This window comes from Triturus cristatus, chromosome 12 (assembly GCF_964204655.1).
Source record: "Triturus cristatus chromosome 12, aTriCri1.1, whole genome shotgun sequence".
NCBI classification, from domain to species: Eukaryota; Metazoa; Chordata; class Amphibia; order Caudata; family Salamandridae; genus Triturus; species Triturus cristatus.
The window spans coordinates 732,459,503-732,479,825 of NC_140595.1; the positions used below are offsets into that span (position 1 = coordinate 732,459,503).

The window sequence follows — 20,323 nt, forward strand, 5'->3', positions numbered from 1 at the left end:
CTCACTGTCTCATGGTATGATTCTAGGTAGAAAACAGTATTCCTGGGTGATACCAGTACACATTAACTTATAGTGAAGACATACTCCATAATATATAACATGTTCCAGCCGCTTAAATATCTTTCTTAACATAAAATGTAAAACACAACTTTTAAAGTGGTAGGAAAATGTACCATACTATTTTCAAATGTGTTTGCATTTGCCTCTCATTGGTCAGTAAATGATTTCTGCTGAATGCTAACCATCACACTTTAAGATAACAAACTATCCCTTTTCTGCGAGTGCAAGGCTAACAGAACAAAAGCAACACGAATTAAATCTCTGTCAACAAATCCTGTGTGCAGACAGACTCATGATGTGATTCTAGGCACAAAACAATATTCCTCACGGATACCACTACACCTTAACTTACAGTGAAGACATACTCCATAATATCTTACAAGTTCAAGATTGTTAAATATCTTCTAAACCACAAAAAGTAAAACAACTTTAAAACAAGAATGACAATTCTATTATTTATATCAAAATACACCACATACTTCCCCTCTCAAACTCATAACTCACCTTTAAAATTAATTAGTTGAGAAAGAAATGTGGCACTCAAACAGCAGATTATCAGAGCCAGAATCTCAGAGCTGTACACCTCTCTCCTCTCTCCACAACCAGTAAATGGCAATTTTTCCCTCTCTTTTTTCCCACATATACATGTTAATGTAAAATCACAGTCCTTCCCACATTTTTTCAAATGGAATCACACATTTCTATTGGTTGCAACTTTTAACCCGTTTGCAAATCATCCCTTCCCCCAACATGACTTCTGCCTGCTACCATAGCAACAGCTCATGGAACACAGGTGTGAGCAGAGAGGTCAGAAGTTCAGCAGACAATGTTTCAAATCCAAAGAGCAAGAGTGCTTGACTTTTCAAACCTAACAGCAAATCCAAAGTAATGTTCAGTGGGAACCCATTTTTCTGAACCAATCCAAAACATGCTTTCAAAAATGTAAACATACAGCCTAGTTTTTAGTGTAGAATGGTTTGAAACAGTCAATGAGTTCTTTTTATTAAAAAAAAGTATGTATGCCTCCATTTTTCAACTGTCTTTCTTTTCATATTGCCATTCTACTGAAAGACACCTCCTGAGTGCATCCTGTTCTCCTTGAAAGATGTTCACAGTGTGGATTGTAGGTCATAGCTATGTCTTCTGGAGTGAAACATTTGCAGAGAAAACAGGTATGGTGAGAGACCTTGCTTTGCCAAATGTAGACATTAAATGGATTGGTCAGAGAGGGTTAAAGTGGCACCAATTAATGCCTTTGGTGAAAACCTTTCTACATCTCCCACAGCCTAACCTTATTATTGTGCACTGTGGTGGAAATGACCTAGGCACTTTAACTGGGGTAGGTCTGGAAATGCTTATTAAGGACACCTTTGTGCAATTGATGTCACTTTTTCCACAAACTGCCTTTGTATATTCTAATAAATGCCAAAGGCAAAAGTGGAACTGGTCCAACCAATTTTTTTCCGCAGATTGACAAAGCAAGAAAGCACGTCAATAAGTCTGTTTCTGCTTTCCTCCGAGACTATGGTATGGGTTCTATATACCACAACAACTTGCGTTACAACATGCAAGACATTTATAGAGGAGACGGTGTACATTTCAATGATGAAGGGAACAGAGTCTTCCTCTTGAACTTTAGACTCTGCATCGGTACTTACTTGTAGGTACCAAAAAACACTCAATGAACACAAGGGCTCTTTTTAGAGCCACCTAATATCTAAACACTTAAAAGTGATTTTTATTTCTATTTTTTTTTAATGTTTTTTTTTGGGTGCGCGCTGGGTGCGCGCACCTCGCGATGTATTTAAAAAAAATTAAAATCAATTTTTTTTGCCCTTCGTGGTCCTACTGTGACCCCCTTACAATGGCTAGGGGGTCAAGAACTCCCTACCCTGCCCCCTATTCATGGTCTCCACCTTTCCTTTTCAGTGCGACAGACAAAATGGCGGCCAACACTTCCTGATTTCGACCGATTCGAATGTTTACTGACATCTAACAACCAATCAGAATTACGCTCGCGCACGGCAAGGTGCGCGCACAGGGCTTGCTCAGTGCGCGCACGGTACGCGCGTATAGATATTGATATGCTATTTTCTCAGGAAATACTGAACAGATTTACACCAGACCTGCAAAAGGCACTTCCTTGACCTTATGGCTACCTCTCTGCCTATTTTCAACTAATTCTGTTCAGCCGTTCGGGCTGTAGCTGTGTCTAAAGGTCCTATGGGAAAAATGCATGGGGAAAACGCGTTTTGGGACCCCCCACCTTTTTTCTCGGCCCCTGCTTGACGAATCACCCCGAGACTTTCAGGGTAGGAGCTGAACGGAGCGCCCCATTAGTTTTGAAATTTCCGCGAGGATTCGTCAACCGGCGCCAAAGTTATTCAAAATAGAATTTTGAGATTTCCTATGGAAACTCGGTCCTAACTATAACTATCTACTGGCGACCGCCAGTAGATAATATATATATTTATATTTGCACTGAAAAAACCATAGGTTTCAGGGATGTTATAGTTAGATGGACATTTCACTCATTCAAAACCATAGAAATTCCCCCGTTAGTTGAGCAAACTATAACTTGCGCCCCCGCAATGCACTGCTGATGACGTCACACATTACATCATTCATGACATGGTCAGTGACATCACTGATGACATCTCAAATGACATCACTGATGACATCATCCAGTGACTGTTTCTATAAAATGTAAATGTTTTATATATATGCCAAGGTGTATTGAATGAATGGGTGTATAAGAGTCAGGATGTATGATTTAATAGGTGTGGGACTGACTGTATAAGTGAGTGATAATTTTGTCTTACTGAATGTGACTAATACAGACATTCACACAGTTTAGTTTGTCAGTTGTTGTGTAAGCAGTTCCATGGGTTGGTGGGTACCTAAATAAGAATCTATATGGGTTATTGATTAGTTGTTTGAGTATCTCTATGGGTGCCTGAGTGTCTGTGTGGGTAGGTGGGGTTGGGTGTAACTGTCCATAAATGTGTGAGTGGATGATTCACTGGGTGGATAGGTTCAAGAGTACATCTCTGAAGAGCTGTATGGATGGGGGAGTGTGTGTATGGGTGTGTTGTTGAGTGAATGGATGCCTCAGTGGTACATGTGTGAGTAACTGCATATGTGAAAGGCGGTATATGTGAGTGTTGAAGTGTATAAATGACTATATGTAAGAGTGAGTTACTGTGAGAGTGGCTGTATGGATGAGTGTGTGCTTGTATTAGTTATTGTATTAGAGTGTAAGTATGTGTTGGTATATGTTTAAATAAGTGACGTGGTGTGTGTATAACTGTACAGGTGAGTAAATGAAAGTGATTATTTCCATCACTGACTAGGTGTGTGAGTAACTATGAATGAAAGGCGGTGTGTGAGTGTATGTATAGATGTGAGTGCATATGATAATGCAGTATGAGTGACTATGGGTGAATGAGTGGATGTGTGTGTAGAGCTAGGAATTGGTGAGTGGGTATGTACTAACTGGTAATGGTGTGTTGATGGTTTCGAAAATGATACTCTGTATTTTAGAGTGGGTCTATCAAGGGTTATATTAGGGTGTGATGAGGTGCATCAGATTGTCACGTGGATGATGTCATCAGTGATGTCATTTGAGATGTCATCAGTGATGTCACTGACCATGTCAGGAATGATGTAATATGTGACGTCATCAGCAGTGCATTGCGGGGGTGCAAGTTATAGTTAGCTCAACTAACTATAACGGGGGAATTTCTATGGTTTTGTAATGAAATGTCCAACTAACTATAAATGTTAATTTCTAACTATAACGTGCCTGAAACCTATGGTTTTTCAGTTAATTTCAAAGGTTTTTTAAATGCTAATTTCTAATTATAATGTTCATTAAACCTATCTGTGTTGTTAAATTATCATCCCATTCTCAACCTGGTCAAAACTGCAAATCTCACCACTTTACCATCGATACCTTCTGCCCAAAAAATCGCCACCAATGAGAGCCACAACTAACGCTAATGATATGCAAAGTAGGCGTTCCCGTGGGGGGAAAAAAACTAAAACACCGCTTCCCCATATTTTCAATGACCAGCCAAATCTGCAATGCAATCCAAAAAGCAGGCGATAAGCCGAGTTAGCAGTAAGAAATTAACATCAGTCTTTAACTGGTGTAAGGAGGTCGAATATCTCCAGCGTGAATTGGACCCAACTCACAGCCACATCTAAAGACACACGTGATACAGCTGCTGATCATGCAGCTCCGACACCCAACAAGGCCACAACACCCACCGCCACCACCAGCAGGACCTCCCACCCCCCTCCCCCGGAACACCACCACTACCACCGTGGCAGCGCAAAACAGGACAAAGGACTTTCCCAAAACGCCATGTCCTCAGTCACACAATAGCACAATGTTGGGAGAAGTGGGAACCAAGTATGTGTGAAGGAGGCGAGTCACCCATCAATAATAATGCACACAATACCAAAGAAAAAAATTATAATGCAGTGGAATCAATATAACAATACTTATTTGTAAAGGTAATGGAAGCCCAAATTAATCCATCAAAGAGTAATTATTCTCTAAAAAAACTTAATTATATTAATTCAAAAAAATATTTGGTTGTGGGTTCAATGAATATCATTGAACATCCAATTTTTTATATATATGAATCTTTGTATCTATATAAACATTATCAGAAAATTGATTTCTATTTACATAGTGTTAAACACGACAAAAAAGTGTGTACATACAACAAATTATATGCATACAAAAACTTATATATAAATAATACAACAGTATGTCTGGAAACAAACACAACAAGCAGGATCCTTTTAGCCCTGGTTTTGAATGTGCTGCGAAAAAAGATTATAAGCACCAAAATTACAATTCGCAGTCCTCAAAAATTCAGATCGCCCTTAAGCCAGCAACTCTTAGGGTATTTGTCTTTAAACCCTACTATTTCCTGTAGTTGCAATATATATCCTTTGTAAATAAATTCAATTTAGGAAGGGCTTCTTTCTGTAGCGAGTCGACGCGTTTCAGCCCATCTAATTGGGGCCTCATCAGGACTGGGGGCCAAAGAGGACCTAAGACACAAGTAAGTGCGTGTTCACATCTACATATATATATATTTTTTACAATATTTACATTTCAACAAACTTGTAGAAATCGACCGCAACACATTCTCCCCAATACATATGTTACTGTAATCAAACTGTGGGCAACAGTAGAGCCACAAAGAAAAAAAAGGGAAAACCCAAAGGTGCAAACCCATCAAAAATAAATGGCTACAAAACGTACATTTGTAAAACATTCCTTACAATTCCCTGCTACTCAAGTGAAAGACAAATGTCTGTGCAAGAGGAAAGGTCAAAGCCCAACTATGTAGATGTGCTGAGAAAATAATAATAAAAACTCTTATCAGAAGTCCATACAGTGGAAACCCTTTTCAAATGTACCTTGCACTACTGCCTACTTCGAGGTGTAGGTGGAGGTCTCCGGGCACAACTGAGCTGATCGCTACTGAATGTTTACTCTGCGTATCTGTGGAGCAATGCATATATTCCTTCAAGACTGAATCTAACAAAATGGTGTACATACGAACTCTATTTTCAATCAATTACAAGGTCCAAATACTAACTTGCATGATAGATGGCAGCACGTACAAGCAGTTAACTTCACTCACGCGTTACCGATTAATCGGGGTTCTTCACCCTGGTACAAACTCGTGGGCGAACAATCTACAAGGGATAGAGGAAAATCCCAATACAAATGTTCGTATTCTGTGGCTAAATAAATCCGTAAACACTTGCTACAGGCAGAGGCTAACACTTATTGCCGGTAACCGCTAACCTCTGAAGAAGTGCTTCCTAACGTGCAGTTCTTGCTTCTGGAATTGCAGAACGCCACGAAGACGACGCTACGTGAAATACCTCGCGTACATGATCGAAACTAAAAAAGACTACTCGGCCTTCTTTTAAATGTAGTATTACTAAATAGCTGGAAACACTAGAATGCTCGCAGAGTAAAGGGAAAATACCTTACATAAATGGTGACACTAAAAAAGGACTATTCGACGCTCTTTTATGCGTGATGCACTTGGGCACTCCAATGCTCGTAGATAGAGAAAGGGGAAAGGAAATATCACTCTTTTAACGAGCACTGTTGTATACAATAACTGATGATTTAATCAACAAGTCAATAGGGTACCAAAATCAAATACCAAGTGTAGCGGTGATGTGCTGGACAGACCTCACTATGCAAAGTACAAACCTCTCCATGTGGACATATACTACTGATACTTGTAGTGTTGTGCACAGTGCACGCAACCATGTTACCTCAGGCAATGGGGAAGATCTCGGTCATGTAGCTGTGTTGTTCTCCTCCTCCTCCCCCCGGAAGTGTAAGCGGAGTGGGCTGGTCTAACGTATGGCACTCCAGCATAGGAGTATGAATAAATAGGCTGGGGCTCTAGGCGTGGTTCACTTGTGGTAAGGCCAAAGCGTCTGCCAGAGCGGCGGCCCTCACCCTGCCATGTGGCTGCTGCCATGACAGCGGGCCTCCTCGACACAGGCCCCCTGCGAACCCAGTGCCACAGCACTGCAGACTTATGTCTGTACAGACTACTGCCTTCGATCTACACTGCGGACAGCAGGGCTCACAATTCAGATGCAGTGGCGATTGCAGATGACGCAGTCCAGTAGTCAAGGCACATTGTTGCCACTGCGGCCCGCCCGGACCACTCATGATCGCAGGCTGCGTACACGCTGAGCGCCAGAGGTAGCACTAACTCAGTGCACCACAAATCAACGCCACGTGGCCTTAATAAAGCAGAATACATTAGACAAAAGACATTGCTACCAGTGCGGCCCGCTGGGACCACGTATCATCGCAGGGTGCGCACATGCGGAGTGCTTCAGGTGCCACTAACTGTGCAGCTCAAGTCGACGCCACGTGGCTGTGGGCGCATCCGGACCACTGCCTCCGCACTACACTGGGGTTTGCACGGTTCACAATTCAAGATTAGTAGCGATGCAAATTGTGTCAGACTTTAATGGGTTAAGAAGACCAAATGCTCTCAATCTGTGCAGCTCAAGTCAACGCCACGTGGCTGTGGGCACTTGCTGATTGCTGCCTTCTGCCTACACTGCGGACAGCAGGGCTCACAATTTTGGTGGAGTGGCTATTCCAGATGATACAGTCCAGTAGCCAAGAGACATTGCTCCCCGTGCCGCCACACGGACCACGCATCATCGCAGTGTGTGCACAAACTGAGAGCCATAGGTACCACTATCTCAGTGCACCACAAGTCAACGCCACGTGGACTTAATAAGAAAGAATTCAATAGACAAAAGACATTGCTACCAGTGCGGCCCCCTCGGACCACACATCATCGCAGAGTGTGCAGACGCTAAGCGCCAGAGGTACCACTAACTCTGTGCACCATTGCCGCGTGGACTTAATAAGGCAGAATTCAGTAGGCAAAAGACATTGCTACCAGTGTGGCCCGATCGCACCACTCATCATCGCAGGCGCCACACAAGCTGGTTCCTTCACGTGCCACTAACTCAGTGTACCACTTATCGCTGGCTGCACACACACTGTGTTGCCAATGCCTGTGCACCTGTACTCAACACCAGGTACCTGTGGGCCCTTGCTGACCGCTGCCTCCTGCCTACACTGCGGTCATCTGAGTTCACAATTAAATTGACTCTTCATTCATTAATTAAAAGTGCAGTATGCAACTAAGTATAATGTCCTTCAAAACCTACACAATATCCTATTAGTATCCTTGCTTCAAGAACCTGTTTAATATCAGGTATAGCTTTAGTACAATAACCAAATTCATCTTGCAAGTCCAAACGAACACTGAATGGCACTCTACACTGCGGACAGCACAGCTCACAATTTGAACTATAACGTCCCTGAAACCTACATGTTTCGATAATGTATTCCATAGATATTCCATCTCTTGTTCGAGTCGGGATTGCAGATGACGCAGTCCAGTACGCAAAAGACATTGCTCCCAGTGCGGCAAGCCCAGACCACATATCCTCGCTTGCTCTGCACACACTCATTGCTTCTGATGCCCCTACCTCGGTGCACCACAACTCATGGACCCTTTATGATAGAATGTATTGTGTATGATTTCAGATCTGCCGTCCCTACCTCAGTGTACCACAAGTCATGGACTCTTTACGATACAATCTTTTGTGTATTACTTCACATGTAGTGCCCCTACTTTACTGCAGCACAAGTCATAGACCCTTTATGATTGAATCTCTGTGTATGATCCAATAATTACTTTTGTACTTGTTACCACCACCAACCATTCCCGGAGCACTGACTTACACTCACCCCACATGCACCCAGCACACGTCACTGGACATGTGACCATGGTAATAAAAAGGAGTCGAGCGCACGTGCCCGTACCCAGTTCAACTATCTGTGTCCGTGTGTTCATTATGTATGCAAGATACTGCCCATGGACCCTACCACATTACATTGTGCTGTAGACCGCGTATGCAACCATCTTACCTCTAGCAGTGGGGAAAACTTTGTTTATGTAACTTTGTCTCGCTTATTGTACAAGTACTTACGTAGAGACTGGATCATTAGAATACTGCAAGGAGAGTGTATAGTCAATTTATAAGTGCATGGTGATTGGCAGAGTATCTTTTTCTTTTTTTGTTGCATATTTATATAGCGCAAACTCCACCCGAAGGTATTGGAGTGCTTTACATGAGCACCGGATTTACATTACACATTGAAGCACGCAGAGAATAAGTGATTTGCCCAGAATCACAGGATGTGTACGCGACCCCGAGGCTCGAACGCTAGTTTCCACCACCAAGTTCAGCAGTCTAGCCGACAGACCACATAAGTACATATGTTGGCGCAGCCTAACTCCGAACACGAGTTTGGCTCTAATTGGCTGCCCTCCATGTCCTAAAAACTGCAACCGGAACTTTCCATGGCCCTGTATTGCTACAGCTACAACACTGCAGTTAATGTGCAATAAAAATTAATATCCACAGAAGTGCATCATGTCCACCATCTTTCATGTGTGGAACTATGGATGAATGTAGGGTCAGTGATTCCCCGTACCTTCCATGTTGGCCATGTTGTGAGACTTCACTCACAGAATGACCCAGGTGACGGCAGCACTACAACACAGACTCGCATCAGTTAATTCCTCATATACTTCACGACGGAGCCACGCCCATAGCTCTGCAATCATTCTTCAGTCTCATGCAGCACTGGCATACGCCACGCCAGCCCACTCCGCTTACGCTTACAAAAAATTACAACAACACTACATGACCCACGTTTTCATTATAGTGATCTGCTGGTCACAGGTCTAGTACTCAGCACGCCACAGCCACTCCCTCACGGCTGCTATACACCCACACCCATCCAGCACAGGCATCGCAGGACACGTGACCCTGCCAGTAAAAAAGACCGGGCGCACGTGCTCAACGCCATTTTAGAGTTGCTCGCAGCGGATGCACTGGGCCCGGCACAGGCACACAGCCACAAAACGGTGAATTTCGGTCCACTGAGGTAAGGGCATTGTAAGTGCTGAGCGGGTGTGGAGCCTGCGGTGTTGGCCCGTCCCGGTGATTCGTACACCTCATCTATTGTGTGCCCTGCTCGACTGCAGTGTAGGCCTGAGTCATGCACCAGGGGGGCGTACCGCCACGTGCGTGCCCTAACTAGTCACTGAGTTAATGGCACCGCAAGCACTGAGCGGGTGAACAACCTGCAATGATGATGGGTGCACGAGTATGTCCTCTGCCATGCTGATATCAAGACTCCGCACCAATTGTGAGACTTCTGGCTTGAAGAGCGGGGCTGCATGATGTGGAGGGTGCCCTGTCCGTGAAAAGGTAAGCAGTGAGGCCTGGGTGCGCAGCGGTGGGCAGATACCTCTGGGTGGCGGGAGTGGATGGGGTGCAGCAGCTTGAATACAAAAACGCGTCACAGCGATTTAGGCGTACAGTCGTATATACCCTGGCTTTACCCTGTCTTATTGCATTTTGAGTCAACTATCCTTCGCTCCCACATCTGTAGCAAACTAGTTGACTATATATTTTTACATACTTTATACCCTTAAATTTACCATCAAATTTTGACAACTTTTCCTTTCTCTCTTTATTTATAAGGAGGTAAGGTGTGTTCCTCTCTCTCACACTGTTTCTCTCTTTTCCTCTCATGCTGTTTCTCTTTCTCTCTTCCTTGTATCTCACTCTTTCGTTCTTTCTCTCACTGTCTCTCCATTCCTCACTCTTTCTCTCTCTTCCTCTCACTCTTTCTCAGTCTCTTCCTCTCTCACACTGTTTCACTTTCTCCCTTCCTCTCTCTTCCTCTTTCTCTTTCTCTCTCTCTCCTCTCTCACTCTTTCTTCCTTGTATCTCTCTTCCTTGTATCTCTCTCACTCTTTCTCTGTCTTACGCTTTCTTTCTCTATCTTTCTCTCTCACACTTTTTTCTTTCTATCTTCCTTGTATCTCTCAATCTTTCTCTCTTACCCTCTTTTTTTCTCTCTCCTTTGCTGGACGCATGACGCTCCATCTTATCTTTCATTTGTCTTGCAGGCTGTGATTCACAAATTGTCGAGGGATGGCACGCAGTCGCTGTACATAGTTTTATTTCTTGATGTTTTGTTTTAATAAAAAGTTTTACACACAGTTTTATTTGTTGTTTGGTTTTAATAAAATATTTTATATGTAAATCCATACATGACTAAGATTCTTATTTGTCCAACCTCACAAGTATCTTTTTTAATAAACTACAACACCAGCCGATTTGTTAGACTCAAGATTTAAAAACGTTCCTGTCACATTTGTTTGTGGGGGGGGGGGGTGAACGGTGATGGCGGACAAGGAGCTGCTTCACATAGGGAGATTTGCTGGCCCAAGAAGGTTGTTGAGGGTATGCTGGTGATGTGGGAAGAGAGTGCGTTACCTGCTGATGTGGGGAGAAGCAGCGTGAAAGGAATAGCTCTCACAGACAGACCTACGGTATGTTCTCAGAATTGCCTCTGACAGATGAGAGCTGACGGACTCAATCTCAAAATGGCTTTTCAATGTTCATACAGTGTGACTTATCAACAGTGCGCACCCAGGCTCGCAGAGGAACAGCTGCGGCCCCTGGGCTCTACTCGCAGAGGGAGAAATACGGGCCTTCCACTCCCAAAGGAACAGCAGCGTAGTAGCTCGAAGACAAAGAGGCACAGCAGAGGCCTAGCTCGCAAAGGTAGAGAGCTGCGAGCCGACGCAGTGGCTTCTAAAAGCATAGCTGCGAAGTGGTCATGTTGGGCAGAGGGAGCGTGAAGGGGGTATCTCGCAGAGCGAGACCTGCGGTATATTTCCAGTCTTGGCTTCACAGATACAAATGCAGCCCGGAGAAGTCCCACCGTAACAGCTGCAAGCCCACCAGTGGTTCGCAAAGGTAGACTTCCGGGCCCAATAAGGTTGTTGGGGGTATGCTAGTGATATAGGAACAGGGTGTGTTACCTGCTGATGTGGAAAGAAGCAGCGTGAAAGGGGTATCTCGCACAGACAGCCCTCCGGTTTGTTTTCAGAGTTGCCTCGGACAGCTGCGAGCTGACGGACTCAATAACAAAATGGCTTTTCAGTGCTCATATAGTGTGACTTAACAGTTCACACCCAGTCTCGCAAAGGGACACCTGTGCCTCACAGCAGCGTACTAGCTTGCAAACATAGAGAGGTGGGAGCTGACAAACGGGCTTCTAAAGCCATAGCCACGACCTAGTGATATAAAGAGAGGCAGCGTGAAAGGCATATCTCACACAGAGGTAAAACTGCAGACCCGATGGCTTTTACACGGAGACATGTGAGCTGACGGAGTAAATCACAAAATGACCGCCAACACTTCCTGGTTTCAACAGTTCACAGCCAATAAGCCGCACGCTCGTGCTTGTAACCCCTCAGCCAATCACATGTCAGAATTCTCAAATTTCGATATCTGTAAAAATTTGCTATTTATCAAAAACTACTTGACGGATTTATACCATTTAAACAAAAGCATGCTTTCTAGACCATGACCTTTCTCCCTGCCAAATTTGGCGTAATTCTGTTCAGCAGTTTCACCTGTAGTCTTCTGTAAAGTTTCGTATGAAAATTCCATGGTGAAAACGCATTTTAGCACCCTCTTTTTTTCTCAGCCCCTCCTACACCATTCACCCCCAAACTTTAAATATAGGAGCTAATCAAAAGAAGAGAAACTTTTTGGATAATTTCATAAAGATTTGTCAAACGATGTCAAAGTTACAAGCACATAGACTCCAGGAGGGGGGCCGCGCAACCCCCCCTCCCAACATAAGTGAAGCCCCGGAGCTGCGCGGACCCCCGCAACCCCTGCGAGCCCCTGCTATTATTTTTTAAGAAATGCCCCCGCAACCTAACCCACCCAAGGGCCTCATTAAAATAAAACGCGAGAACCCCCGACCCCAGCACAAATTTTTGCCGTTTCTATTTTTTTTTAAATGGTATTTTGGGCCCTGGGGATCCTCCTGAGCAGACCTAGTAGGTCAGGGTTTTTATACCCTGCCCCCTTCTCTGGTTTTATATCTTTATTTCTCAGTTTTCGGGTGACTCGCTTCTACCAAGCCACAAGATGGCTGCCAACACTTCCTGGTTTGGAGTGCTAGCAGCCAATCATAGTGAAGCATGCGACTTAGGCTCTGCCCAAATATTTAAACCTTTATTTTTCTATTTTCTCAGCAACTACTGAACGGATTTACACCATTTTTAAAAAGGTCGCTTTCGGTACTAAACTCTAACTTTCTGCCAAATGTGGGGTAATTCCGTTCAGCAGTTCGAGCTGAAGCCCGTCTCAAAATTTCCTATGGAAATTAACATGGAGAAAACGAGTTTTGGGACCCCCATTTTTCTCAGACCCCGCTTGATGGATCACCCCCAAACTTTCAGGATAGGAGCTGACCTGGATAGACCTTTTTTGGGGAGAATTTCAGGAAGATTCTCCAGTATTGGTATATTTCATAAATTTACATGCGACCCACCCTTCTCCGTTGATAGGTTCACCTGCTCTTTAGTAGTAATACTTATTAACAATTGTGCTCTAAAAATCTGAGAGACACCACTTCGACTTTCACGGGCTAATGCTTGCAGGGGAGGGCTCCAGATACGGGAAGTTGTGGAAACCCTTTCTGGCGCTGTTGTCCTCCGAATTTCAGGAGGTCACCTGCCCTCGCTACTTGCGCTTGCTGCGCTTATCCGATGAGCAGAAGGAAGAGTAGGGATCAAGACCTGTAGAGACAGCGGGGGGTAGGGGCTGATGGACGTGGAACAAAGGGAGGGGGTGGGTAGGTGTTGGGGGGGTGGGGAAAGGGAGGGTTCAGAATTTTCTGTTTGACGGCACCCTTGTTGGAACTCCTTATGATGTCTTCAGGGAGGGCAAAGTCCAGTTTTGATCCCAAATCCTAGTGGTAATGGGCCCTGTCACTCATTTTAAATCTACAGGGTGCTGATAACTTCCTTTGTTGGTGTTTCTCTGTGTGTTTTGAAATGTCAATAAAAGATTTAAACCATAAAAATCTGCGAGACAGAAGTCTGAGGGGAGTGTCCTAGAGGGTGCTGCAAACTGATTGGTCGAAGTTTAGTCTCTTATAACTGATAGAGATGTTACTAAAGTGGAGGCTTTATGGCCTTCCGAAGCTATGTTTAACATTGCACTGCTTTTCTAGTTGGACCATGGGGCACCCACTTTGGGGAATGATCAATCTGGTGAATCTATAAAAGATACCAATGCTGGAGAACTACAGTTATAGGTAAGTACCTTATTTTCTTACAGGTAAGTAACTTTTTTCTTTGCTGCATAGGCCTTAAGCTGTCTTTCACTGGCATAGTGCCAGTGAAACACAACACACAAACGTAATATTTATGCTTACTAATATTTCAAGGTGGAATCTTCCTTGTGATTGGTCTGTGAAATAGTGGAACAATGTGCTTTAACATGTTTGTGCCACACCTGTCTCAGGTGAGGGGAGTGTTGAGCCTGCTACCTTCACCTTTAGGTCTTCATTTGAACCAGATTATTTTAGCTATAGCTCTGGCTTTACTCTATCACCCTAGTACAGAGATCTGACATGTTTGTTCAGTTTACTTTGGCTGTGATTTTTGCAGGGACTCCATCCCAGAAATACGTACAGTGTGCATGGAAGAGATGGGTGTCTGGATGAAGAGTTACAGCTACTCCTTCTTAAATGATGGATACTTGAAGTATATCGGCTGGACTCTAAATGACAAGGTATATCTCTCTGATGTCAAGCAGAATAAACAAACATAGTTGTGGGGTGAGGAGACTGAAATTAGCTAGAGTTTGGGTGGATTAACGGAGGGAGTTCTGTATTTGTACATAGAGAATTTAGCTTCACTTTGTTTGATCCTGATGTCTAAGGGTGCCTTTACCTTTGTTATGGAGATGAAGACTCAACTCTTAGTCTTTTACTTGTCAGGTTTACCTCTTGCTCTGTACCAGAAGCCACTGAGCACATGGTTCTGTAGCGTGTCCTGTAGTTTTTCTTTTAGGTTACAAGACCAAAGTTGTGCACCTCTGTGCTGGTTTGCCCTCCTTTCTGTAGGAACAAATGTATCATGATTTCCTTTCGAGTAATTTACCTGCCTACTACTAAGTTGGGATCCCCCTGTGTGAACATGGATCGCACAAGGTAGTAAAACAGTAATGTGGCTGCGACCTCCCATAATGTAAAATAAAGGAAAGACAGTGGAGGAAAGACTTCCTCCCGTCAAACAAAGTTGAATACCGATCAATTATTCACAAGTATAAAGCCGAGATCAAAAAAGCACAGTCCACTTATTACGAGGACAGGATTCTTAAAGCTCAGAATTCATCAAGGCAAACCTTTACCATAGTTAATAAACTTCTGAAATTACCGGCACAGCGCACCATGTCAGACCCTACTGGACAACATTGTAATAAACTGGCAAATTTCTTCTTTGACAAGGTTAAAACAATCGTTGATTCCCTTCCACAAAAAGATTTAGACCCAGAAATGCAAAATTTGCCTAGCTTGTGCCCCTTCCCTAACACCGCCCCCTCTCTTGAGTCCTTTCCTCCTTTGTCGCGGGAACAGCTTTTGACCCTTTTAATTTCCATAAAAAGTGGCTCTCCTAAACACCCAGCTCCTCTGAATATTTTGAAACAGGCAATCGACACACTAGCCCCCATTATACTCCAACTGATTAACTCTTCACTCAGCTCAGAAGTGGTTCCCTTGAATTGGAAAAGTGCTATGGTCAGAGCCCTTCTGAAGAAACCTAGCCTAGATCCTACCGATTTAGGCAATTACCGACCCATATCCCTTCTCCCGGCCATTAGCAAAATAACTGAAAAATGTGTCAACCTTATCCTTTCCGATTTTCTTGAATCCAACAACCTCCTTCATCCATCACAAACTGGATTCCGCCCCCATCAGGGCACAGAAACCGCCCTGCTAGCAGTCACTGAGGAATGTAGGAAAATTCTCGATGTAGGAGGATCCGCTGCTATTATTCTCCTGGACCTAAGCGCGGCATTTGATACCGTAAATCATGCAACCCTCATCCAGCGCTTGAAGAAAATTGGCGTCACGGGTATCGCCTTACAATGGATTCGCTCCTTCCTAGAAGGAAGATCTTTTCAGGTCTTTGAGGAAGACATTCTTTCCCACCCAATGCCTCTACCTAGTGGGGTTCCACAGGGCTCGTCGCTTAGCCCGACTCTTTAATGTGTATATGTCACCCCTGGCTGACATTGTAGCCCCCTTAGGCATCCGCATAGTAACCTATGCGGATGATACTCAACTAGTGGTGGCTCTGAATCTTCTCGATCCCCACGCCAATAAACTCCACTCTTGTCTGGAAGAAATCTCCAAATGGATGGATCTATCCCAGCTCAAATTAAATGGGGGAAAGACTGAAATCATGGTACTAGGGAATCCTCACTGCTTCCAGCCACTTCTCATGTGGCCCTCCGTTATGGGTCCCCCTCCTCCTCCCAAGACTGAAATCAAGAGCCTGGGCATTTGGCTCGACAAGGACCTAAGTTTCAGAGTTCAGGCCAGGAAAACTGCTGCCATCTGTTTTGGACTACTGAGAACAGCGCGCAAGGTTCTTCCCCTTTTGCCCCCCTCAGCAAAGAGAGTCATGGTGCAGTCCCTTATTCTCTCACGACTGGACTATGGAAATGCTCTGTATCTGGGCTCCCCGGCATCTGCCATTTCCAACCTCCAACTGGTCCAGAACTGCGCAGCAAGAATTCTTACAGGCTCCTCATCCAGACAATCGGCTAAGCCATCAATTAGATGCCTTCACTGGCTCCCCGTGCGGGATCGCATCAACTTCAAGTCTCTGTGCATTGTGCACAAAACATTACATGGGACAGGCGCTCCCATCAACTCATCCCTTATTAGTCGCTATAAAGCCACTAGGGCACTAAGGTCCGACACTCTTCATCTGGTAAAAGTTCCCAGAATATACAAGACTAAAAGCGGAGGAAGACTGTTTTCCTACAATGCCTCCAAGCTCTGGAACTCTTTGCCTATCCAACTCCGGACAGTTTACAATCATCTAGCTTTTCGTAAAAAATTAAAGACTCTGCTATTTACCTAACCGCATCCCCTGGTCACTGATCAATTCCTTAGCGCTGGGACACTTCCGGGTAGCCATGCGCTCTACAAATGTCTTTTCATTCATTCATTCATTATGCATAGCATGAACAAAAGTTGTATGGACGTTTTTTCAGGAAGATCGCATCATTTTATGGACCCTGAATCCCGCAGCTCTTGCCCCTCTTTTCCTCACTGAACCAGCCTGCAGGCAAATCCAACTGGTGATTCTGCTGAGATCCCAAGCAGAAATTGGGAACAGGTGATCAAACTGGCGCTCTGAATTTTTTCTTTATCTGCCCGCTGCCTGCAGCGTCTGTTTCTAGAAACCTAACCATTCGTAAAGGTTCTTGACTGAACCAGTTAAAGTATTGCATCACTGCCGCCATGCATAGTGTTGTCATAAATGCTGTTATTTCAGATGTTGCATTTATGTTGTCAATGATGTCTTGGAACATGTTATGGAGTATGGGATATGTGAGGTTATCAGCAGTGCATGCTGAGGACCCAACTTCCAGTTAGTTCACTAATCCACTTTGCCATCTTCAAATCTACTATTTGAAAACAAAAGAAACCTTAAACTGTTGGTATGAATACTGCAAGTGCCAGTGCCATAGTATGATGGGTACCTGTGGAAGATTCTCCAGGATTTTCAGTAGATACTATCCAGTTATTAGTGCTGCCCATAGCTACTCTCATGGGCTGGTTCTTCATTGAGCTCATGGCTCCTCCTTACCAGCTTGCAACCAGAGGCTCAGCAGAGGAATTTAAATCATTCTTTGGAAGCCTTCTGTTTGGGGCTCATACAAAGGATCATATGCTGTACATGGGAGCAGAATTAGAGACCATCATGGCTGTGAGTATTTGAAACTTGAGGACAAGAACTATCCATTCAAACCTGGTGATTGCCATTCCCATTAACAGAAGTTTCAAGCCCCTCAATGGCTGCAGAAATACCACAAACTAGCAACATCCAACGTCCTTATGCAAAACTTGATTGCACAGTGTTACTTTACGCATCAATTCAGATTATCTTTGAAATTAAAAATAACTTTAAAAAAAGGGGAAAAAAACGAAGTCCTTCCAACCCCGTTACTCAAATGGATGAGTCTGCCACCAAACACCATTTGCCGCAGGAAATCCATCCAAGCAGTGTGTCTTCGCTGCCCCACCCTATTATGTTCACTCTGGTAGGGAGAAGCATCAGCAATCCTCTATAAGAGTGCAAGGAAAGAAGAGTGATGGGTGCTGAACATTGTTGAAAAAGGTTATGTGAGTTCATTAATATAACCTTACAAAGACTTCTTAACCATTAAGAGTTACTCTAGACTACATCACACTTCTGATAGTCTGGTACCTGTATGTGGAGTGCTGCAGGGATCGTCACTCAACCCCACCCTGTTTAATTTCTACATATGTCAGTTGGCAACAATTGTTCAGGAGTTTGGTATATCGGCTGTCTCGTATGCAGACGACAAGCAGTTGGTGGTTTCCTTTGCAAACGGCCCAAATCTTGAACACCAGTACTTGGTGCCTTGCTTGGAAAGAGTAGCCAATTGGATGACCAATTGCTGCTTGAAACTAAATGGCTAATAGAACTGATGATCCTAGGTAATAATGACATACCCAAACCTTTGACCAGCTGGCCGAGCTGTATGGGTAACACTCTGGCTCCAAAATCCCCCATTAAGAATCTGCCAATCTGGTTGGGCCCGACAATGGACTACCAAGCAAAATAACTGGCTGACACTTGCTTCAGGCTACTTAAAATGATCAGGAAGATTCTAGACTGATCCCAGAGAATTTCATAAAGTTATTTAAGCCTTGATAGTTTCCCGCCTGGATTATGGTAACTCTCTCTATGTGGGTTCTCCAAAATGTTATAAAAATACTCCAGGTCTGCAAAACACTTCAGCTAAGCTTCTCCTCAAAATCCCAAATCACTAACCAGTAAGGCAAACTTTGAAACTGCTCCAATGGCTTCCTGTTGATGCAAGGATTACATTTAAATCACTTTGTATTGACACAAAGTAATAAAGAACAAACGCCAAGCTAAACTTGGAGGACAGGTCCTCCCATATGTCCCTACCAGACGCATAAGATTGTCCCAAGAACAACTCCTTAGAACCACCAGAATTAAAGCAGCAAGATGGGGTAGAAGATCATTTGCGCATGTGGTTCCAAATTTATGGAATGGTTTGCCCCTCTGAATAAGACTAATAGAAGAGGAACTTGCCTTTAGGAAAGAACTCAAGACTTGGTTATTCCCCAAGTAATCTCTTATTTGGCATAGTCACCCTGTCATGCGCTTTACAAATCTCAAATATAAACATAAACTTCTTACCAAAAACCCAGTTAAAATAGTCCCCCAGTCCCAAAAAGGAAAGGGAATGTATCGTTCCCTTTCCTGTTCAAAAGAAAGGACCAAAGAAAGACTATTGTCCAATTCTAGACCTCATTACAACAAAAGTTTTGTGTGCTGCCACTTCACCAGATAAACCAATTCCATCTGAAAGAAACACGTTAGATTCCTCACCTTAGAATATCCCCAGGCGTCAGGCTGGATCCGGAAAGATTTTTGTAGCAATACCCCTTGCGCGTCGGTAGGCGTCGTCTGCGGCTCCGCGTCCGTCGTCGGCGTCGTGCGCCGGAATGACGTTGTCGGAGTACTTAGACGCCGCCCTCGCGCGCTGACGTCAGTTCTTTTTTTCCGCGCCAGTAAGCGCCGATCCGGGAAGTGCTTACCCCTGGTCATTTTTGGACTCCTTTTGGTCTATCGACTCTACTCTGGTGCCGGTAGGATGCCTGGTTTCAAGGCCTGTGACGCCTGTCATCACCTGATGTCGGTGACGGATCACCATCGCCGGTGCCTGTATTGCCTGGGGCCCGACCATGACGCGGAGTCGTGCCTCGATTGCAAGGCCTTGACATCGAAAGCTAGACGGAAGCGATCCCGTAAGCTTCTCGAGCTTCGCCACTCTGCTCCGCGTCGCTCTCGGTCCCGGTCCAGGAGGAGGTCCAAGGACCGCCCGCGGAGCCGCAGCCACCGTCATCGCTCGTCGGGTTCTTCGGGTAAGTCGAAGCACTCCAAAAAGTCCAAGAGACGACATCGCTCTTCGGACTCCCCTCGCCGGTCGCGTGACTCGGCTGAGGATCCGGGTGGTTCCACCCCCGCGGCTCCGTCGGAGCCGCAAGAGTCGCGTCCGACCCCATACCCGCCGGTCCCTGGGACTGACGCAACTCCGGCGGAGGTCAGTGCCTTCCTCTCGGCCATGAGGAGCCTGACTTCGCCATCGACGCCTGCCGGCTCGCCTTCGGGCCCCGCAGGCTCGACTGGCCAACCTCGCGTGCCGGCGGCTCCGGCCCTGGCGCCGTCGACAGGTCCGGCCTCGACGCCGCAGGTCCCCGAGGGATCCAGGCCTGGATCTCAGTCGGACGATGCCGTTCCCCGGTCCGGACCCGGCGCCGCTCCCGACGTCAATGGATGACAATTTCATCTACCGTCCGGCTCCAATCGTTCCTCCTGTTTATCAGGAATCGGAAGACGGAGGCGACTGGGAGGGGTCTGAGGACCCTATGGCCCTCCAGGGTCAACTTGCACAGGACTGGGCAGACGAACTGGGGGAT

General features: G+C 44.9%; 1 protein-coding gene across 1 annotated transcript in view; it reads left to right on the forward strand.

Moving 5' to 3' along the window:
- The window catches only part of STAG3 (STAG3 cohesin complex component), a 1,816,020-nt gene that overhangs the window by 547,466 nt on the left and 1,248,231 nt on the right, over positions 1–20,323 (forward strand). Inside the window, exon 10 of the mRNA XM_085637308.1 lies at positions 14,214–14,337. Within this exon, the coding sequence (XP_085493434.1) occupies positions 14,214–14,337 (124 nt within the window). The remainder of the gene's footprint in view (positions 1–14,213; positions 14,338–20,323) is intronic.